Here is a 22,813-nt window from a genome sequence, read left to right on the forward strand (position 1 = left end):
CAGCAGTGGTATCTGTGCCTGGTTCTGAGGCACAGCAGGGAAGGATGAATTCAGGCAAAGATAGTGATAGTGGACTCATTAGTTAGGGGACGGACAAGAGATTCTGTGGTGGGAATCGAGACGACAGAATGGTGTGTTACCTCCCTACAATGTCTCAGAGTAGCTGCAGAGCATCCTCGAGGGGGAATCAGAAGTCATTGTGCATGTTGACACATATGACATGGATAATAAAAGATTATGATACATTATTAGACATGAGAATGATGACTGGAGCACAGCTAAAGTTGAGCCACTCTTTAAGAAGAGCTGCAAGGATAAGCCTGGCAACTATAGACCAGTGGACCTAACGTGTGTGGTAGGTAAGTGACTGGAGAGGTTTCTGAGAGAAGCTATGTGTATGTATATATATATATGTGTGTGTGTGTGTGCATATATATATATGTATTTGGGTAAACGGAGATAGTCAACATGATTTTGTACATGGGAGATCATGCCATATAATTTTGAGTTTTTTTAAAGCAGTAACCAAGAAGGTTGACAAAGGTCAAGTCATAGACGTGGTCAAGTCATAGACGTTGTCAAGATGGACTTCAGCAAGGCCATTCATAAGGGTGTGCATGGTAGGCTGCTATGGAAGGTTTGATCGCATGGCATCCAGGAAGAGCTATTTGGATACAGAATTGGCTTCATGGAAGGAAGCTATAGGGTAGAGGTGGAAGGTTGTTTTTCAGACTGCAGGCCTGTGACTAGTGGTTTGCCTCGGGGATCTGTGCTGGGCTTATTGCTGTTTGTAGTTTATATCTGAACTACCATCTATCTCTGTCTTTTTGCTGCATGGATAGCATGCAACATAAGTTTTTCACTGTTACGCTACATGTGACAATAAACTAAACTGAAACCATCTACAATTTAAATGAGAGTGCATGGCATGATTCTAGTAAGTTTGCAGATGACACCAAAATAGGTGGTATTGTAGACAATAAATATGGTTGTCCAAAGTTATAGCTGGATCTTGATCAGCTGAGCAAGTGGGCAATGCGGTGGCTGCAGGCGCGGAACCACTGCATTGTGGCTGGGGAGGGAAGCAGCTCGCGTGGCTACGAGCGGCCACCATCACCGGACAGCGGAACCGACTGCCATCTCAGCGCCTTCTGCCGGCCCGCTCACCTCTGGCAGTGCTCTCTGTCTGAACAGTGAGGGGACCAGCTCAAGAGCAAAGATCATAGAGCGGAGTGAGTCAGCGGATGATGGATAACATCACAGCGGGCGGTGGAACTTACTCCTGTGTCAGCACGAACAAGCGATCAATTGAGGTTACTTGCCCTGACATATGGAGTAAGCTCCACTGCCCGGTGTCCTGTTATCCATCGCCCGCTGACCCGCTCTTGAGCTGGATGATTCCCGACCGCCTCCTTCTCAATGCTCCTGCCCTCCCTGCAGCTTTACCCCTGGACAGACTACCCACACGCTGTGAAAGGAACTCTCCCCCCCCCCCCCCCACACAGCGCTGTCCTTTTACAGCCGCTTCCCATCAGCTGCTAGCAAAGTGGGAAGACTTGGCTATCCCCCAGTCCAGCAACATCGTTCTTGATGTTGCTGTACTGAGGGATAACAAAGTCTTTCTTTCTTGGCTAACAACCTAACCTTCGGCCTCCAAGATGCAGGTACATTTTCTGGCAATGTTACAAAATTATAAGATTTTAAAAATCAAGTCTGCAATTTATCCCATCAGATAAAGCACGAAAAGAAGTTTAATTTGACACCTAATTCACTCTCATATCTTCAATATTAAAAAAGTTATGGCCATTTTCATACTTGGAAATTAGCATCTTGTTCCCTATTGTTTTTCCATTGCGTTAACACAAAGGCTGTGATCGAGGAGTCAAAAGCCCATAACTTTCTTAAAAATTAAGAGAATTGAATGAAATTTTCAGTTATTATAGATTGAAGCATTCTGAAACAAATATAAAACATCTTACTTGGATGACCTGAAATTAAAGCATATAATTAGCTAATTACCTAATTGTAGCTAATTACAAAATTGACCGTTGTGACGGAAATAGTAATAAACACCCAGACTGCCTTGAAAATTCAAAAATGTGATATTCTCCAGATCAGAACTTTAATATTATTGTATTATATGCTGTAAGTCTGTAACTGATAGGTAAATAAATTACAATTTCTAACAATAGACCAGGTCTTTATGGAGTAGACCAGTTGCTAGCTGGTACATTGGCATACCATAATCAGTAACATCGTCATACTCCTCAGATTGTAACCAATAAACAAATCTGTACACCTTGTTTTTCCTCAACTTTTCAATTTTGGTGTTGTAAACTACAAGTTTTTGCTCTTCAAACCACGCATGACATGCCTTTCTGCCCACTACTTTCCCATTAAAAATGTCCTGTAGATTCCATTTCTTAAGAAAAGGATAATTTTTAAAAATAGCCTAAGTATCCAAATAACAAACTAATCACGTTCACACAAGAATATAACGTGATTTTTAAATCTCACTGTCATGAATTATCCCAGATCAGTGATGAAAATGGGTTTTAGGAACTAGGGGTACGCTAAGGTCCGTGAGGCTGAGGTTGGGAAGGAAGGGGGTGGGGGTGGGAGGGTAGATGCTATTAGCCCCCCATGAGAAATGTTATCTAACTCTGAAATTGAAGATAGACAAAAGCTGGAGTAGCTCAGCAGGATAGGCAACGCAGCGACTCTGGAGAGAAGACCCTTCTTCAGACTGAACTGAACTCTCGTCGGTGAGAGTACTTGTGATTGTCTGAAGAAGGGTCTCGACCAGAAACGCAACCCTCTCCCCAGAGCCCCTGCCCATCCCACTGAGCCTCCACAGACAGGAAGTTGAAGGTAGACACAGGGGGGTCCACCTTCAACTTTAGAGCCAAACAAAAAACACAGAGTGCTGGAGGAACTCAGCGGGCAAGGCAGCACCCATGGAGGGAACATATCACTTATCAAGAGCCGCCACAGTCCAGGACTCTTTTCCCCCCCCCCCCCAACAGAAATGAACCGCAATTGTAGCCGTCACCACAAAACGTTTAAGAAGGAACTGCAGATGATGGAAAATCGAAGGTAGACAAAAATGCTGGAGAAACTCAGCGGGAGTGAAGCCCTGTCCCACTGTGCGAGTTCACCCAAGAGCTCTCCCGAGTTTAAAAAAAATCAAAGCTCGTGGTAAGCATGTAGAATGAACGTAGCGGGTACGTCGGAGCGTGGGACGTTTCTTAGCGCTAACGGCAGGTACTCGGGAAACGTGGTAACTCGTGAAGATTTTTCAATATGTTGAAAAGTGTCCACGAGTAAAATATACTCGGGATGTAATAATTTTATACCTTTTAACGTCATACCGTAGTAGCTCGTGAATTTACCGTAGTTGGACCTGGTGTCCTATATCACTATTGTATGTTCATGATGGAAATAAGAATACTCGGTATATTCATTACCTTTGAATTGTAGTTTTATGTAATCCTCCCATAATTTCTGAGTTTCACTTCACAATATCTATCAGACATACAGAATGTTGCAAGGTCATATTTTGCCCAAACTCAGTTGTATCTTTTTATCTCAATAATTATCACAAAATATGCCAATGTTTCAGCCACATTATAACAGAATGTAGAATGTAGGTTATTTGTAATTAGCCATCCCATCCCAGAAGCAACAGTACTTAAAGAAGAACATTTGTTTTACTCATTTACAAGCATGTACAAGCAAGTCCATTGATCCATATCCAGCAAAATGTTGTGATAATTGCATAAAGTATTATTGTCTAAGAAATTTGGTGTGGAATGATAATCCATCTCAGTACTCATTTAGGCAAGTCCCAAGCTATAGATACTTTACCTCCAATCCCCCTCGCCCGATCTTCATTGAAGCTACCATTTGACCAATCTTTTACTCGGCGGCTGTAACGTTTCCTTCCTATCAAAATCTCTGTGTAGCATCTCTGTCCCTATCTTCAAATTCCCACTTTGAAATAAAATACAACTTTCGACTTAAAAATTTCACAGCATGATCTCTATATAAATGCAAATATATGGTAATTTATCCTTGCATCCCCCCCACCACACAAGATGCGTAACTTGATGCATTTGCAATTGGAGAAGTTCGATACGGACCAGGAATGAAAATTAATAGCTATGAATCGATTAACAGCGAGCTACGAGGTTAGATTGTAACACCTGTCAGAGGGCTAAGAAACAATCCTGAGTTGAATGCGTAATGTTTTAAATGAGCATTTTGCAGCGACCTCACCTTATATTCTGGTTAAATATTCTTTCCACGGAAATCTCCTATTTCACTTTGAAATTATATTCATTTATAACCGTTTGTAACATCTGTAACCACCTTAATGTTCGTGCGTTTAGTACCGGGTATGCTTGAAACAATTTATTGTAATGTCCTGTATCTTTAAAAAAAAAACTACATCAACCAGGTGTGAAAATTACACTGAATCGAACGATGATTGAAAATGTATGGGAATCGACTAATCGTGATCCTGCTGCGAAATTTTTAAATCGAAAGTTGTATTTTATTTCAAAGTGGGAATTTGAAGATAGGGACAGAGATGCTACACAGAAATTTTAAACTCAGCAGAGCTCTTGGGTGAACTCGCACAGTGGGACAGGGCTTGAGGCAGCATCTATGGAGCGAAGGAAATAGCTGGGCCTGAAGAAGGGTTTCGACCCGAAACGTTGCATATTTCCTTCAGTGCATAGATGCTGCCTCACCTGCGGAGTTTCTCTAGCATTTTTGTCTACCGCAAAACTTCAATGATTCCGGGAATGCCGAGAGAGCTAGAGAGAGACGAGATTGGGAGCGGGAGTGAGCGCGTGAGAGAGAGAGAGAGAGAGAGGGAGGGACAGAGACACAACGTGGGTCGGTAGATAAATTGAATGACTAACCTGCTGCACACCAAGAAGTTCACCAAGAAGAAGCCCTCAATCATGATGGTGAGTTTTAAGAAATTCTCAATGTGTCATCAATGCATCAATCTACATTCCACAGTAAATGTAATTGTGTTTTGAACAAGTATTAATGACGCCGCGTGAATTGTATTCAAAGGAACGCAGCGTCATTAATACTTGTTCAAAACACAATTACAATTACTGAGGAATGTGGATCGATGCATTGATGACCCATTGTATAACCACTTGTTAACTACTGGCTGTTAACAAGTGCTACAGTAGTAGTTAACAAGTCGTTTGTGTCTGATGGCCATGCAACGGTTGTTATCCACGTTTGTTTTGTAAAAAAATCTGTATGGCAATTTAAAAAAAAAATCTTTATTTAACAAAGCGAATTTGTATTTCCATACGAAATACGGAAAATTAACGCGGGGTCCCCCTTACGCGCGGGCCCTGAAATCAGTCAAATCGGCTTAAGGCCGGCCCTGAGGATATCATTGCTGAAGAGTGCAGAGAAGATTTACGAGGATGTAGCCAGGGCTCAAGAGCCTGAGCTGTAGGAACTGGTGATAGGGGAGGGGAATTGAAAGAAAGGAGTGCGTCCAGAGGGAGAAAGAAATGATATATGGGAGTGGGGTTACTTGAAATTGGGGAAGTCACTGTCATGCAATTGGATTGTAAGCTACCCAAACAGAATGGGTAGCTTTCTCCAGTTTGCATGTGATCTCACTGTGGCAGTGGAGGAGGCCCAGGACAGAGGGGTCGATATACTACTGGGAGTTAAAATGGTTTAGCAGCCAGGGGATCCATCGGCCTGGCAGGCAGTGCAAGTTTTCAGCAAAACAGACGACACTTGGTCTTGCTGATTTCGAAAAGGCAACATCGAGGGCACCAAATGCTATAGAAGAGGTTGGAGCTGGTGCAAGAAAACCTTTATTTCACCTGGATTGGTTGTTAGAGTCCCTGAATGAAGGTGACATGTATTGTTGACACATGTTGCATCCACTGCAATTACAAAGGAAGGTGCCTGGGGAGGAAGAGGGTTGGGTGGGGAGGAGTGATCAAACTAAAGAGTTACAGAGTCATATAAACCAATAAATCCTAGAAACATTGTCCACAGATGCTGCCCTAATATGCTGAGTTCTTCCAGCACTTTGTTTTTTTGCTCAAGATTTCAGCATCGACAGCCTCATGTTTCTGTGTCATTTACAGCTCCAGGGGCAAATTAAGCCAGATGGAGCAAATACCCAGATGTAGTGGCAGAAAATGCTGGAGATATTCAGCAGGTCAATTTGCAGCAGGTCAGAGACCAGCAGTGGGAAGGATTGCTTTGAGGTCAATGGCTTTTTAATCAGACCTGTAAAAGTTACATTTCTGAGAAAAGGTCGTTGACCTGATATGTGAATTCTGTTACACCTTCCACATATTTTATTTTAATAGCATTGTAAATCATTACCTTTTGATATTACTGTGGTATCCAATGGCAGTGAGAATTTTAGGCTAGTTAAAAATGAATGGGGACAATTAAAGTGTGGGGCATTTTATTTGGACATTGGTTTCTGAAATGTGCAAATGATGTTTTGACTGATTAGAAACCTTTGCCCAGGCAGAAAGGAGATGATGTGTGGGGGGTCCAACTACTGCTTTCTTGTGTACTGAAAAATGAAAGTTTTGTTCTTTTCTTTCTGTCCCAATCCACAGAACTGATCCTCATGTCAGTATGTGCAAAAGGGTCTTTACTGGTTTTGGACTCCAGCTGATTCCTACTGTCACCGATTCTCCACCCTCGCTTTGCAGGGTGACTGAAGCGTCTGATTGTCCCACTATTTGATTACTTATTTGCTTCAATGCCAATTGAGTAGATTAGTAGTTGTAGCATTGTTTACAGATGTGCTTAGTGTGGAGCCCATCAGCTGCAAATGTATGAATGATTCCAGTATGTCTTCAGTAGTGAAAGTCGATCAAGCTTTCTATGGTATCAGGTTATATAACGGAGGTTTTCACTTTAGTTAGTTGGATTTTCCACCTGCTATGGTCAATTAAACACATTTGATGTGCAGTCATTGTTGTGATGTTGAAAATGTAGCAGACTATTTTCATTCGGGCAGTATTATCAATCAGCGTGAAAATGATCTGATAATATGTTAATTTGAGGATAGCCTCATCCCAACTTGTCAAGTCACCTATCCATGTCCTCCAGAAATCCTGCCTATGTTATTCCAGCATTTTTTTTGTAATGTTTCAGTTAAATTAGTTTGGGGATTATTGTTAACTAGGAGAGCAGAAAAGTCTCATCTGTTCACTTCAAGTGGTATTATGAAGTCATCTACCTAAAAGAATGCATTTATACTGATCAATTTATATTGGCTCTTCAAAGTATTCTCATAAAGACTCATTACAGTACCAAGACAATGAGGGGGAAATGGCCTTTGAAATAAGTCCCCTTAATAATTTTCGATTCTATCTGTGAATTTTCTTGTGCTTATCATGGTCAAGAAAATAAAAGTTTAATTTTCATGGAATAGAGTTCATGCATGCCTAAATATTGGTAATAATAAAGTTGAGAACAAATGTTGATAAATGATCTTTGTGTTGCAAGTAGTATAAACAAATGCTTCTCTTTTCTCCTCCAGGCTGGCATTGATGGAGAGAGTATCGGTAATTGCCCCTTTTCCCAGCGCCTCTTTATGATTCTCTGGCTGAAAGGTGTTGTGTTCAACGTCACGACAGTGGACGTGAAGAGGTAAAGGACTAGAGTAAGCAGATGTTAACCATCGTGTAAAACACAATGTCTGAAAAGAAGGTTCTGATTCAAAAACATAGTCTGTCCATTTCCATTCATAGGTGCTGCCTAACCTGCTAACCTAACCTCCAACAGTTTTTATTTTTGCTCAAGATTGCAGCGTCTGCAATTTCTTGTGTTTCCATAATGTAAAATATGTTGTTTCAAAAAGAAATATAACAAATGGAAATGTTATAAAATAGAAAAGGCAGTCACTAGCTCAGGCAGCATCTGTGCAGAGTTTAAAATTTAGGGTCGATGACCTCTCATCAGAAACTCTTGCCACACTGGAATGCCACATTGAGCTAATTTAGTGATCGCCTGCTATTAGTTACAAGTGAAGTTCTCTTTTAATCTCTCCCTGTTATTGTCATTATATTTGTATTCCTCCTCTATGTTCACCATTTCTATTGCTGGTAGCTTCCTGAGTCTTGGAATTCTTAACATTTTTGTTCAAATTTGTCCTATTAACTGCAGCTTTTAAACCAAACACTTGATTATGGGTCTTAATCTTTTTCCATTTGATGTTTACATACACATCTGTTCTGATGCTGATTTCTTTGCACAGCTTTGCTTGCATATGCTTTGTCTTCGGCAAGAACCAGTAATCCTGCTTAATTATTTTCTGATTCATGAGTAATCAAATATTGGAAAAATTAAAAAATACTAACCTCCACTGTTTGGAAGCTAAAACAGCATGTCATGTTGTTGTTGCTTTGTTTAATATTTTAATCTTTTTATTTGTAATTGTTTGATATCTTACCAGAATTAATTGTCCAGAGCAGGGTGCAGAATGGGAGCAATTCGACCGATTCTTCAATTTTATAATGGTTTGAATTATCCTGGGATACTTTTCTCTGGCACCATGCACACCATTTCTTGGATCCAAATATAAATCCTCCAGTATATCCATTCGTGTATACATCACCTACATAAGAGGTTTACAACATGACTTGAAAAGAGCAAATGGCATTTATCTTCGTTGATATTCATTTTTGATATTTCTTTCTTGATATTCATCAAGATTGTGTCCAGTATAAACATCACTTTTCAATAACACTTGGATTAACTGAATCCATGTTTTGTCCAAGTTGGTCGGAGATTTTTGTCAAATCATTAATCAAAAGAAAAAAAATAATTTATCTTGCGAAAACATTACCTTGAGATTTTATTGGATTTGATTTTCTGAAATTTAGCATTGCGGTTAAAATCAGTTCCACCTTTTGAAACCCTCATACAAAAGAAAATAATAGCCGACCACAATGCCTTGTCTGGGTTGACACCACACAGCGGGTCTCATGTCAGTTTAATAGATAACATCAGTTCTCCAGTCTGTGGCTGTCAGGAATGCTGCAGATAAGTGAGGGATTCCACCTGAATGATAAATTAACTCTGATTGCAAAACAAACATCTTTTTTATTGGACAGTCATGGCATGGCATTAATCAGCCATATGGAGAACCCTCCATTAAGCTATTCTGAGTTGAAAATCCATGACTTAAATGAAAAAGAAAATGTAGAATATCATGGGGCTATTATTCTGCTGTTCAAAGTTATTTAGATGTTTGTAATTAATAGTAAAAGCTTAAATTCATATTTGTGTCAAGTTTAAGTATCCCTTGTATTTAGCTGCAGCATTGATAAACTACTATAAGATTTTGACTAACTTCCAAGTATGTTAATGTGGCCTTAAAGCCTTGTTCATTTCAGCAAACTTGGAAACCATTGCTAGAACATTTGAGAAATTGAAAGCTGTGATTCTTGCTTTATTAGTGATTTAGCTGATATTCTTTGTCTTAAAGTTGCATCCTTGATTATCTATTTCTAGGAAACCGGCTGATCTACATAACCTAGCCCCTGGTACTCACCCTCCATTCCTGACCTTTAATGGAGAGGTTAAGACTGATGTCAATAAAATTGAAGAATTCTTGGAGGAGACCTTGTGTCCACCAAAGTAAGTTGCATTGTTAAATTCCTCATTGGCTTGATGCGGGTGCTTAATTATGGTCCAGTATTATCCTCTGAAATAATGAACAGCTGTGGCTGGTGCAACTTAAATGTCCCGAACAGATCATTGTTATTCAATATTAGTGACTTCTGGCTGTTGTTGACAAAATAGATGTTGGTGGTGGGGAGGTGGGGGATAGAAGGGGAGGTAGTGGCAGAGTTTTGGAGAAGGAAAGGAGAAAGGGAATTACAATGTTGTTGCTGATCACACATGAGCGAGATAACTTTTCAGCTCCATAGCTAAGTTAGACGAGCAGCATTCCAGTTCAGTGCGAATCTCCAATGATGCTGGAGCAAGACCCACTCAAGCCTATACAACAAATCTTGATCATGACGTTAAAACAACTTTTCAGCTTCCAACTCCTATGCTCAGGTAGTCATCTGCTTTTCTGAATATTACCCCATGGCATTGCAGAACAGATCGACTGTTCACTGTGGGAATCGCTGACTCTCAACTGCTCAAAAGAAGGCACCTCCAAAGTGGCACCAAGCTACCAGAATCTTTTCAGAAACGTGAGGAGACCAAACCAAATGGCCAATTGAATGCTGAATATCCCTAATGACCCATCTGCACATTTTAGGTACTTACTGCACCATTTATTGTAGTCTGCTGAACATATATAGACTTAATCAGCAACCTCCAAACCATGGAATTAGAATAGAGGCCTCCTCAGTTCTGAGCAACTCCCGAAGAGCAGCAACAGTAAGAGTCTGTTGTGCTGTTGTAATCGCACTAAGCACACAAGGTCAAAGAGTGAATTTCATTTTCAAACCTGGGTTTTTTCCTTTTACATGCAACAGCATTTATTATCATATAATTTACATAGAAAGGATATATTTATAAAAAACGTTTAATTGATAGTTTGGAAGGGTTATTTTTTACAAAATTAGATCTAATATGCAGGAGAGGGAGAAAAGACCCAAAGGAAATGAACAGGTGGATTTTTTTCTGAGCATTTGCCTGCGGTAAAAAACGTCAATCGTTGATGTGTCATTTGCTGACCTAAGTATTAGTTACATGCTGGACTATTGGTGAGAACTGCTGAAATATACCCTACAATTTAGTATATCGAAGTTATTTCTTATTCCCCTCCTTTGTGCACTTGTTCTAATTTGAAAGACAGCCACCATTAATTAATGTGAGTTTATGCATCTGTGAATAATGTAACTGGAGATTTTGTCACTGGGACTTCAACAGATTGTCATGTTGTCACTACTAAATCTATGAAGAGAAAGGGAACAGGGCTTTAATGGGAGGAATATACCACCTGAAGCAGATGCTGCATTCTACATAATGTTGTGTGTTAGTGGATACATTGAGAATATAATTATAAAGAGACAATACTCTTTTGTTGCTCTGGCCTAAGTGTATTTGAATGAAATTAAAATGCAATTCCTGTTTCAAAGGTATTAAAGTACAACTCGAATAAACATGTTAAACCATGAACATCTGTAATTATTATAATTGAGAATTTCCAAGTGATATTTGTGGAAAGTCGACAAAATAGTCAGGAGAAATGTTATCTCATCTTTTGAAAGATAACGTTACCCAGCACTTTTGGTGACGTTTTATTTGAAATCTATGGAACAAGTAGGATGGAAGGATTGGCTCCCAGAGATCTTTATGATTCTGGTCTTGTACATCTAATTTGTTAGTCTTTGCCTAATATAGAGTAGATAAGAAATAATGGTGCAGCACTAACACGGTATGTAAAGATGCCAAACTGACAAACCTGACTTAGCCATGGATGACTAGTATACAAAATTAAATATAAATCATTGGTACTGCATGGACCCTCGGTCTATCTTTGATCAGACTTTACTGGCTTTATCTTGCACTTAACGTAATTCACATTATTCCCTTCATCATGTATTGGTACACTGCGGATGGCTCGATTGTAATTGTGTATCTTTCTGCTGACTGGTTAGCACGCAACAAAAGCTTTTCACTGTACCTTGGTACACGTGACAATAAGCTAAACTCAACTCGTATGGTAGTTAAAGCATCCTACTACAATAGAATATACTCTGCATCTGGCAGTACTCGAAGCACCGGATTGCTGGGAATGTGCAGTGTAGTTAACATCAATACGGATTGGTTTCCTAAACAGATACTAATCACCTTGTCAAGTGCACAAATTCAGAAGTGAAAGTAATACTAAAATGCAGAATTAATTCTAAAAATATTATGAATATTAACTGAATAAATTGCAAAGGAATAGGAAGGTTATTCTGTATTTACAGTGGCGTGAAATTGGTGCCACTACTAGCATTAGACCAATAATCAAAAATTCAAAGAAGGAAAAAGTTTGCGTTTCCGTGAATGTTACGGCCGTACATTAGTTTTGCGTCAGATTTTATTGCATTGCTTACATCTAGTGACAATGGGACATAATGATCAAAGATATTTTGTATTTCTTTCAGGTATCCCAAGCTTGCTGCTAAGCAACATAACTCTAATACGGCTGGAATTGACATCTTTGCAAAGTTTTCAGCATTCATTAAAAACACAAGGCTTAATGCTAATGACGGTGAGAGTTACAGTTCATACCTATAGAGTGGAGAGTATTGATGCCATGTTATGAAGTTTTAGCATGAATAAAGTCCTAAACAAATTTTGGGTATTGATTGGGTTTACCCAAGGTTAACGATCCTGACCTCATTAGGAGCAAATTTTATATACAATAGAAATAAAGGTTACGTTTTGTTTGTTGACTAAAATGTTATAACCGTGTGATACAGTTCAAATTGCTAATGTGTTAGTTTGGGGAGGTGAGTGGAGAATGGAAGGAAGGGAAAGAAGAATGGAGAGAAAAAATCCCAAAGGCACATGTGGAATTTTTCGATCAATGTTTTAAGAATCTGGCGGGGAACGCTATCTCAAGTGTTAACTGTTAAACTAAATCGAAGACCTTTGAGAACCCATTGGTGAAGTAAATGAAGCAAAACATTTTGATCCTGAAGGATCTTCTGAAGCCCTTCTGCCCCAAAATCCCTGGGCTGAGATAATTGCCCAAAACCAGTGGTGAAAGGTTTTCTCAATTCCCACTAATTTTTTTGAGGGTTCTTTGATATCATCATCATCAACCGCCCCTTAGTGTGTGGCTGCACAGAATAACAAGTGGACTGGCTACTAAACCGGCTGTACCCCTCGCAATTCCATTGTTCTGGCTATTAGTCTTTACTTTTAGACTTGAGAGATACAATGAGGAAACGGGCCCCGCAGCCCACCGAGTCCACATCGACCATCGATCACTCTGTACGCTAGTACTATCCTATTCACTAGGCACAATTTACAAATTACCTATGTCTTTGGAGCGTAGGAGGAAACTGGTGCACCCGAGAAAACCCGTGTGGTCACAGGGAGAACATACGAACTCCGTACAGGCGGTACACGTAGTCAGGATCGAGCCCGGGTCTCTGGTGCTGTAAGGCAGCAACTCTACCGCTGCACCAGTGTACTGCCCTCATTATTTTGCAATATTCGATGCCCTTTGAATTGCATTGCCTAGAGACTGGATAAAGTTGTTGGTGAGGTCTTCAGGGGGCAGCAGAAATGTATCAATTGCTATTAATTCAAGCTATATGGGGATTGCTGGTAAACAAATCAACAATTTCTGGGCATATCTTGAAAACCAGAATTTCTTGGCTTATCCTCAATGGCAGTGATGAGCCTTTGTGCTGATGTTCCTCTGGTGATTGTACTTCCTAACATTGAATAGGGAATTTACAGAGCTGTTCAGTGCAGCAACTTGATATAGATGAACATGGCTTTTCAGATCACCTGCATGGAAAGTTTCATCATGGGAGCAAGTGCAATGGAAAGAAGTGACCCATGACAATGGAATGCATTTCTTGCAGGAGGCAGGATGGGATGAAGAATAGGTGAAATAGCTATGGGTATTTTTATGGCCTGTAATGGATGTTTGACACAAACACATTACTCTTTGAGATGGAGATGGAGTGAGGGAAGAGGTGGAGCAAGCTGTACAGAACTGGGACGTTTTAAGCCATAGAGGGAAGTTCTCTCGGGATATTTTACCATAGCTAAAGCCATAAATGTTTTCTGTACAATTGCTGGAGCACCTTTGCATACAGTACCCCTTTTGTTTCATTTTATGTGAAAAATGAATGGACTCATAATTCTAAATTTGCGTATCCTCTCATGTATTTATTTGTGTTTTCCTTGCATAATAATTCACAGCTTTTTGGCGTGGAGATGACAGGCCGGCAGTTCATGATTATAGTCTCGGATGTAGCAACAGCCTTGAACTCAGTGTATCACACTTGAACCAATTAAAATGTAATTGTCATTGACTTGCACCAACAGCTCCTCTGGAACGGAAGTAATTGGAAAGGAAGTCAGTGGAACTAAGTTGGCACAGGATTTGCACGTCTGTTCCTAAGCAACTTAGGCAAAGGCTTTAAAGCCTCAAGAGTGTTCTTGGAAAATATGTAGGCTGTTTAAAATTAATGTGATACTAAAATTCTAAATTCAGTTTTTTATTGTTAGCTTAGTGGTTGATGTGGAGGAAACATCAGGTTTGAGTCTCCAAGCTCCTGTCTTTTTATCCATGGGGCACATTCTGCTTGTCTAACATCATAGCGTTTTTAAGAGCTGCTTGACAAGGATCCAAGAATGTGCAGAAAGATCAATAATTTAGAGACTCAAAACCACATGGCATCCAATGTCTGATACATTTTCCATTTCTTTATTCATTTAGAATCGCTCTTTATGAAAGGGTTTTTGACTTAACTGTGTTTAATCCCAGCCTTCAATGGCAACCACCCTGTCTTCCTTGGGTACTTTAGATTCTTCTCACATCCCCAAAACATGCTGGTTGGTTGATTTAATTGACCACTGTAAATTGGCCAGTGCATGGGTGAATGGTACTATCTTATGGGAGGGGGGGTGGAATGTGGGGATAATAGTATGTAGGGAAATAGGGGAGAATGAGGTGGCTCTATGAATTTGAGAGGCCATAATGACCTCATTGTATATCATTATGGTAATACAGAAATGAAGACCTTATTCTCTCTAATTAACAATACGAACTATGAATGTGTGAATGTATTGGTTGCCAGGTCTGTCACAGTTCAAATTAGCAGAAAGCTGCTATAGTGATACACGTGTTGAAAGATACATTTACTACTGCAGTCACAGTCAATAATTGGTAAAGAATGTAAGGAATAACATTTCAATACATCCATTGTTAATACTTGCTATAAATTCTCTCAGGATAATATAATAATGTGATACAGTAAGTATTTGGATTTCTAAAATGCCCATAAACAACTTCAGTTTTAGCTTAGAGTTTATTAATAACCACACCTGGAGGGTGTTTGACATTTTATATTGTTGAAATAGTTAATTATAAAACAATGTGGATATTTTCTTGGCGTACTTGATTTGCGGAGGAAAATTAGCTGGAAGAAAGATTTATTTTTCGTTTCATTCGGCACAAGGAAACCTAGATGGTCATTAATGAAGTATATTATAGGATCATAATGATATGATGAATCAAAGTAGCTCTCTGAAGCCAGAGGGTTGATTTCACTGGCTCGTGGAAAAGCAGAGATTACCCGCTACAGTCAGGTGCAAGGTATTTTGAAGCTTAGAACCTCATTTGCTTTATGCATTGAAACTGTGGACATCAAATGCATATTGTTGGCTCTGAGAAATGGAAGAGGTGTCAGGTTCCTGTTGTACTGGTGGGGGAAGGAGAAGATGTGATTTGAGATTAAAGAATTTGCAAGCTAACAGGAACCTCGAATGTTAGCCCTGGAGGAAGAAAAAGTACTCTTCCTCCTTGTCCTACTGAGAACCAATCCTTTATTTGGTTTTTTTTTTTTTTTTTTTTTTTTTGTCTGATCAACTTCCACCAGTTCCCTTGGTCAAATTTAATGGCTAGTTGGACGAAGCTGAGGGGAAATTCTAGCCACATGTTTGCCGTTAACTTTCATAACAATGTCTCCCAGTAAGACAAGGAAGACTTCTATCTTTTAAGTCTTTGGGATCATCTCTGACCCCTCTCACCCTGGCCACAAACTCTTTGAATCACTTCCCTCTGGAAGGCGACTCCGTATTGTCAAAGCTGTCACAGCCAGACATAAAAACAGTTTTTATCCACGAGTAGTTGCTCTACTCAACAGCCGAAAATCTGTAGCCTCCCTTTGATCTGGTATTTTGTTGGTTCACAATGGTTCACAATGCTTGATCAATGGTGTTTTATCATTAATGTTTTATTATTATTAATGTTTAGTGTTTTCTGAGTCATTCGTAACTGTCACTATGTCATGTTGATACTTGTGGGCAGAGCACCAAGGCAAATTCCTTGTATGTGAATACTTGGCCAATAAACGTACGTAAGTCTTTGGGATGAAGAAGAATTCCCCTTTTGTTAGTGTCATGTTATCATGAATATCCAGATATGTTTCTCTCAGGGGCATATTGGCAGGGCTCGAAATTAGCGGTTGCCCGGTTGCCAATGGCAACCCACAGTCTCACCGGGCAACCTAAAAGCCATGCCATTTTGTCCGGCTTGGCAAGCACCCGGGACACCCGAGAGGGCCCCCTCTCTAACTCTCTCCCCCTCCCTCTCCCTCTCCCTCTCCCTCTCCCTCTCCCTCTCCCTCTCCCTCTCCACCTCCCCCTCTCCCCCTCTCCCTCTCCCCCTCTCTCCCTCCCCCCCCCCCCCCCTCCCTCCCCCCCCCCCCCCCCCCCCCCCCCCCCCCCCCCCCCCCCCCCCCCCCTCCCCCCCCCCCCCCTCTCTCCCTCCCTCCCTCCCTCTCTCTCCCTCTCTCTCTCTCTCTCCCTCTCTCTCTCTCCCTCTCTCTCTCTCCCTCTCTCTCTCTCCCTCCCTCTCTCTCCCTCTCCCTCCCTGGGTCTCCGCCTGCTCCTCGTCCGCATTACACATGCACACAACCACGGCCAGCACCAAAGATCCTATAGCGAGGATGTTTGGCCAGCACATCATCGGCCGTGGTTGTGCGCATGTGCCGCCCTGCACATGCGCATTGCCACTGCAACTGGTCGGTGTCGGCCACTTTGTTCCTCCCTTTGCATGGTGGGAGATCTGGCCGCCATTGCTGTCCACTCGCCGCGACCGCTGAAAACCAACGCAGAATCACTCGCTGAAGCTGGAGTAACCCTCTGGAGTAACTTTTGCTGCTTGGTTTCCTGGTCCTCCAAAAATATTCGAAATGGAATTTAAACAGAATTTAAACACCACCACCAAATTCTGAAAAATAACAGCCTATTGCATTTTATCTTAAATTTAGTTGTGTCTGGTTGGTACCTACAGTAGGGTGAAGACTATTCCATGCTTTAAATGTGCGGCGGAACTCCATGGAGCAGTCAACATCTCTGGATAGAAGAAATTGGGTGACGTTTCGGGTAGAGACCCTTCTTTAGATTCCCTCTGGTTTTAATGTTTTAGTTTAATTTAAAGATACAACGTTGAAACATGTCCTTCGGCCCACCGTGTCCACGCCGACCACCGATCACCCGTACACTAGTTCTATCCCACACATTAGCGACATAAGTCAAGATTCAAGAGTGTTTTATTCTCTCATGTCCCAATGAAATCCTTACTTGCAGCAGCACAACAGAATATCTAAACATAGTATTCTGTAAACAATGTTATAAACGAGAAAACAAAACAGTGTATATATATGAATATATAACTATATATACACACACACACACACACACACACACACACACACTCCTGTGATTAAAGTTCGATCGTATAGTATCGTGTGTGGAGGAAAGAACTGCAGATGCTGGTTTAAATTGAAGATAGACACAAAAAGCTGGAGTAACTCAACAGGTCAGACAGAATCTCTGGACAAAAGGAAAATATTCAGTTTTGGGTTTGGTCTGAAAAAGGTTCCTGCACACCTTTGGAATGTGGAAGGAAACCAGAGCACCCGGAGAAATCCCATGCGATCAAAGGGAAAAGGAGCAAACTCCATACTGACACCACCCATATTCAGGATCAATTCCGGGTCTCTGGCAATTTTAGGCAGCAACTTTATGGCCAATGTACTGCCCCATAGTCTTGAACTGAATTAAAACGTAGCTGTAAAGGGGGACATAGCATCACTTAGAGATTTAAGACTTAAAACGGATAGTTTCTTTTTTTTTTTAGTAACCAAAGATCATTTTTGTGTGTTGGAAAATAAAATATAGAGGCTCAGCTGGTGGACGTGCTGCCTCACACGCCAGAGATCTGTGTTCGATCCTGTCCTCGGGCACTGTCTGTGTTGAATTTGCACATTTTCCCTGCAAGCAGGTAGGTTTCCTCCCACATCCCAAAGACGCATTGGCTTTGTAGGTTAACTTGTCTCTGTAAAATTGCCCCTAATATGTAGGGAGTGGGTGAGGAAAGTGGGATAACCGAACTTGTGTGAATGGGGAGACAAAAATGCTGGAGAAACTCAGCGGGTAAGGCAGCATCTATGGAGCGAAAGAAATAGGCGACATTTTGGGTTGAGACCCTTCTTCAAACTGATGTGAGGGTGCAGGGGGTGGGAAGAAGAAAGGAAGAGGCGGAGACAGTGGGCTGGGGGAGAGCTGGGAAGCAGAGGAGAAAGCAGGGACTACCTGAAATTAGAGGTCAATTTTCATACCGCTGGGGTGTAAACTACCCAAGCAAAATATAAGATGCTGCTCCTCCAATTTACGGTGGGCCTAACTCTGGCCATGGAGGAGACCCAGGACAAAAAGGTTGGATTCGGAATGGGAGGGGAGTTGAAGTGCTGAGCCACCGTGAGATCAGGTTGGTTATTGCAAACCGAGCGGAGGTATTGGGCAAAGTGATTACCAAGCCAATGCTTGGTCTCACCGATGTAGAGAAGTTGACACCTGGAGCAGCAGATGCAATAGATAAGGTTGGAGGAGGTGCAGGTGAAACTCTGCCGCACCTGGAAAGACTGCTTGGGTCCTTGAATGAAGTCAAGGGGGGAGGTAAAGCGACAAGTGTAGTATTTCTTGCGGTTGCAAGGGAAAGTGCCAGGAGAGGGGGTGGTTTCGGTGGGAAGGGACGAATTGACCAGGGAGTTACGGAAGGAGCGGTCTCTGCGGAAAGCCGACGGGAGGAGATGGGAAGATGTAGCCAGTGATGGGATTCCGTTGGTAGACAAAGCTGGAGAAAATCAGCGGGTGAGGCAGCATCTATGGAGCGAAGGAATAGGCGACATTTTGGGTCGAGACCTTCAAACTGATGTCGGGGGATGGGGGTTCGGGAAAAAGAAAGGAAGTGGCGGAGACAGTAGGCTGTGGGAGAGCTGGGAATGGGAGGGAAAGGAGGGAGAAAGCAAGGACTATCTGAAATTGGAGAAGCCAATGTTCTGGGGTGTAAACTACCAAAGCGAAATATGAGGTGCTGTTCCTCCAATTTGCAGTGGGCCTCACTCTGGCCATAATATGTGAATGCTTCATTGACCATAATTCTGTCTGGTAACTATCCACTTCGTCCGAGCACATTATCGCACGTGTCATGCAAGCCGTCTTAAATGACCACCTAAACTGTCATTTGGCAACCTAAAAAGCTGCCTAGGTTACCCGGCTGGCACCAGGGGAAAAAAGTAAAGCGAGAGCCCTGATATTGGGAACATTTTTGCATGGTGTGAGTAAGATTTTTTCGCAACACATTAATGATTGCAATTGTTTATATGTGTGCTTATCAAGGGCAGGAGAAAGGATGTCAGTTTTATGGAATGTAACATTCATTAAGTGTCAGTATCAAGCACTTTCAAGTCAGCTTGGTTCGTAAGTGTGGAACAACCTCAATTTAACAAGTTTGCATTGATTATTGTATGCATGTCAACAAGTTTTTTATTGATCACAGATAATTTTGAAAGTAGTTGAAGTTGTTATTGCAGTAGGAGTTAAATTCAATTTCCGCAAGGCACAAGAAAGGGGGCAGCTGATAGTGTTGCCCATTGTAAACGGCTCCCATTTTCTTTCCAAAAGTTACCTTATTATGGTGTGGGTCATTGTTCCTCATGGGAAGAACTCTGGGAAAATTAATGTTACATGAACACTTAGTCTCACTGTCAAATTCTTTTTGACTGGTAGAGGAAACAAGTTCAGATATCTCCATCAATGAAAACTTTAATTTCCAAGGAAATTGAAACAAATATGGATGTAATAATTATAAACTGGGATTACAGTACTTCCTGCAGATGTAAAACTTGGTGAATTTTAGGAAAATATATCAAAAGTCAAGTGTTTTGTTGTCATATTTCCAAAAACGGAACAATGGAATTCTTACTTGCAGCTGCAAAACAGATCTGTAAAATTACTCTATAAACACCATAATAGACAACAACAAAAAACTCAGTGTTTATGTCGGTGAAATGCCTTAACTCTATGTAGTTTGGAACTTATTTAGAGATTGTATTGTTTAATAGCCTGATGCCTGGACGATAGTTTTCAGACTACTCTACCATCTTCACAGTGGCAGGGGTGAAATGAGCATGTGGCCAGGGTGACGTGGGTCACCGATGTTGGCTAACTATTTGAGGAAGCGACTCCTGGAGATCCTGTCTATGGTGGGGGGGGAGAGGTCAGTATCCATGATGGACTGGGCAGTGTTCACCACTTTTTGCAATCTTCTTTGAGGAAGAGGATTTTTTGGAATGTATGCGGGATAGTTATCTAAATCAACATGTAGAGGAACCAACGAGAGAGCAAGCTATTTTAGACTGGGTATTGAGTAATGAGGAAGGGTTAGTTAGCAGTCTTGTTGTACGTGCCCCCTTGGGCAAGAGTGACCATAATATGGTTGAGTTCTTCATTAGGATGGAGAGTGACATTGTTAATTCAGAAACAATGGTTCTGAACTTAAAGAAAGGTAACTTTGAGGGTATGAGACATGAATTGGCCCAGATTGACTGGCAATTAATTCTAAAAGGGTTGACGGTGGATATGCAATGGAAGACATTTAAAGACTGCATGGATGAACTACAAAAATTGTTCATCCCAGTTTGGCAAAAGAATAAATCAGGGAAGGTAGTGCATCCGTGGATAACAAGGGAAATCAGGGATAGTATCAAAGCGAAGGATGATGCGTACAAATTAGCCAGAAAAAGCAGCATACCGGAGGACTGGGAGAAATTCAGAGACCAGCAGAGGAGGACAAAGGGCTTAATTAGGAAAGGAAAAATAGATTATGAAAGAAAACTGGCAGGGAACATAAAAACTGACTGCAAAAGTTTTTATAGATATGTGAAAAGAAAGAGATTAGTTAAAACAAATGTAGGTCCCTTGCAGTCAGAAACAAGTGAGTTGATCATGGGGAACAAGGATATGGCGGACCAATTGAATAACTACTTTGGTTCCGTCTTCACTAAGGAAGACATAAATAATCTGCCGGAAATAGCAGGGGACCGCGGGTCAAAGGAGTTGGAGGAATTGAGTGAAATCCAGGTTAGCCGGGAAGTGGTGTTGAGTAAATTAAATGGATTAAAGGCCGATAAATCCCCAGGGCCAGATAGGCTGCATCCCAGAGTACTTAAGGAAGTAGCTCCAGAAATAGTGGATGCATTAGTAATAATCTTTCAAAACTCTTTAGATTCTGGAGTAGTTCCTGAGGATTGGCGGGTAGCAAACGTAACCCCACTTTTTAAGAAGGGAGGGAGAGAGAAAACGGGGAATTACAGACCAGTTAGTCTAACATCGGTAGTGGGGAAACTGCTAGAGTCAGTTATTAAAGATGGGATAGCAGCACATTTGGAAAGTGGTGAAATCATTGGACAAAGTCAGCATGGATTTACAAAAGGTAAATCATGTCTGACGAATCTTATAGAATTTTTCGAGGATGTAACTAGTAGCGTGGATAGGGGAGAACCAGTGGATGTGGTGTATCTGGACTTCCAGAAGGCTTTCGACAAGGTCCCACATAAGAGATTAGTTTACAAACTTAAAGCACACGGCATTGGGGGTTCAGTATTGATGTGGATAGAGAACTGGCTGGCAAACAGGAAGCAAAGAGTAGGAGTAAACGGGTCCTTTTCACAATGGCAGGCAGTGACTAGTGGGGTAACACAAGGCTCAGTGCTGGGACCCCAGCTATTTACAATATATATTAATGATCTGGATGAGGGAATTGAAGGCAATATCTCCAAGTTTGCGGATGACACTAAGCTGGGGGGCAGTGTTAGCTGTGAGGAGGATGCTAGGAGACTGCAAGGTGACTTGGATAGGCTGGGTGAGTGGGCAAATGTTTGGCAGATGCAGTATAATGTGGATAAATGTGAGGTTATCCATTTTGGTGGCAAAAACAGGAAAGCAGACTATTATCTAAATGGTGGCCAACTAGGAAAAGGGGAGATGCAGCGAGACCTGGGTGTCATGGTACACCAGTCATTGAAAGTGGGCATGCAGGTGCAGCAGGCAGTGAAGAAAGCGTATGGTATGTTAGCTTTCATAGCAAAAGGATTTGAGTATAGGAGCAGGGAGGTTCTACTGCAGTTGTACAGGGTCTTGGTGAGACCACACCTGGAGTATTGCGTACAGTTTTGGTCTCCAAATCTGAGGAAGGACATTATTGCCATAGAGGGAGTGCAGAGAAGGTTCACCAGACTGATTCCTGGGATGTCAGGACTGTCTTATGAAGAAAGACTGGATAGACTTGGTTTATACTCTCTAGAATTTAGGAGATTGAGAGGGGATCTTATAGAAACTTACAAAATTCTTAAGGGGTTGGACAGGCTAGATGCAGGAAGATTGCTCCCGATGTTGGGGAAGTCCAGGACAAGGGGTCACAGCTTAAGGATAAGGGGGAAATCCTTTAAAACCGAGATGAGAAGAACTTTTTTCACACAGAGAGTGGTGAATCTCTGGAACTCCCTGCCACAGAGGGTAGTCGAGGCCAGTTCATTGGCTATATTTAAGAGGGAGTTAGATGTGGCCCTTGTGGCTAAGGGGATCAGAGGGTATGGAGAGAAGGCAGGTACGGGATACTGAGTTGGATGATCAGCCATGATCATATTGAATGGCGGTGCAGGCTCGAAGGGCCGAATGGCCTACTCCTGCACCTAATTTCTATGTTTCTATGTTTCTTTGCTCCCGGGCGTTTGAGGTG

General features: G+C 41.5%; 1 protein-coding gene across 2 annotated transcripts in view; it reads left to right on the forward strand.

Moving 5' to 3' along the window:
• The window catches only part of clic5 (chloride intracellular channel 5), a 117,129-nt gene that overhangs the window by 85,407 nt on the left and 8,909 nt on the right, over positions 1–22,813 (forward strand). For both annotated transcript variants that reach the window (XM_033021330.1, XM_033021331.1), the window contains exons 2-4: positions 7,565–7,674; positions 9,541–9,666; positions 12,144–12,250. In XM_033021330.1, coding sequence (XP_032877221.1) covers positions 7,565–7,674; positions 9,541–9,666; positions 12,144–12,250 — 343 coding nt within the window. The remainder of the gene's footprint in view (positions 1–7,564; positions 7,675–9,540; positions 9,667–12,143; positions 12,251–22,813) is intronic.

The sequence above is a fragment of the Amblyraja radiata genome, chromosome 5, assembly GCF_010909765.2.
Source record: "Amblyraja radiata isolate CabotCenter1 chromosome 5, sAmbRad1.1.pri, whole genome shotgun sequence".
In the NCBI taxonomy this organism is placed as follows: domain Eukaryota; kingdom Metazoa; phylum Chordata; class Chondrichthyes; order Rajiformes; family Rajidae; genus Amblyraja; species Amblyraja radiata.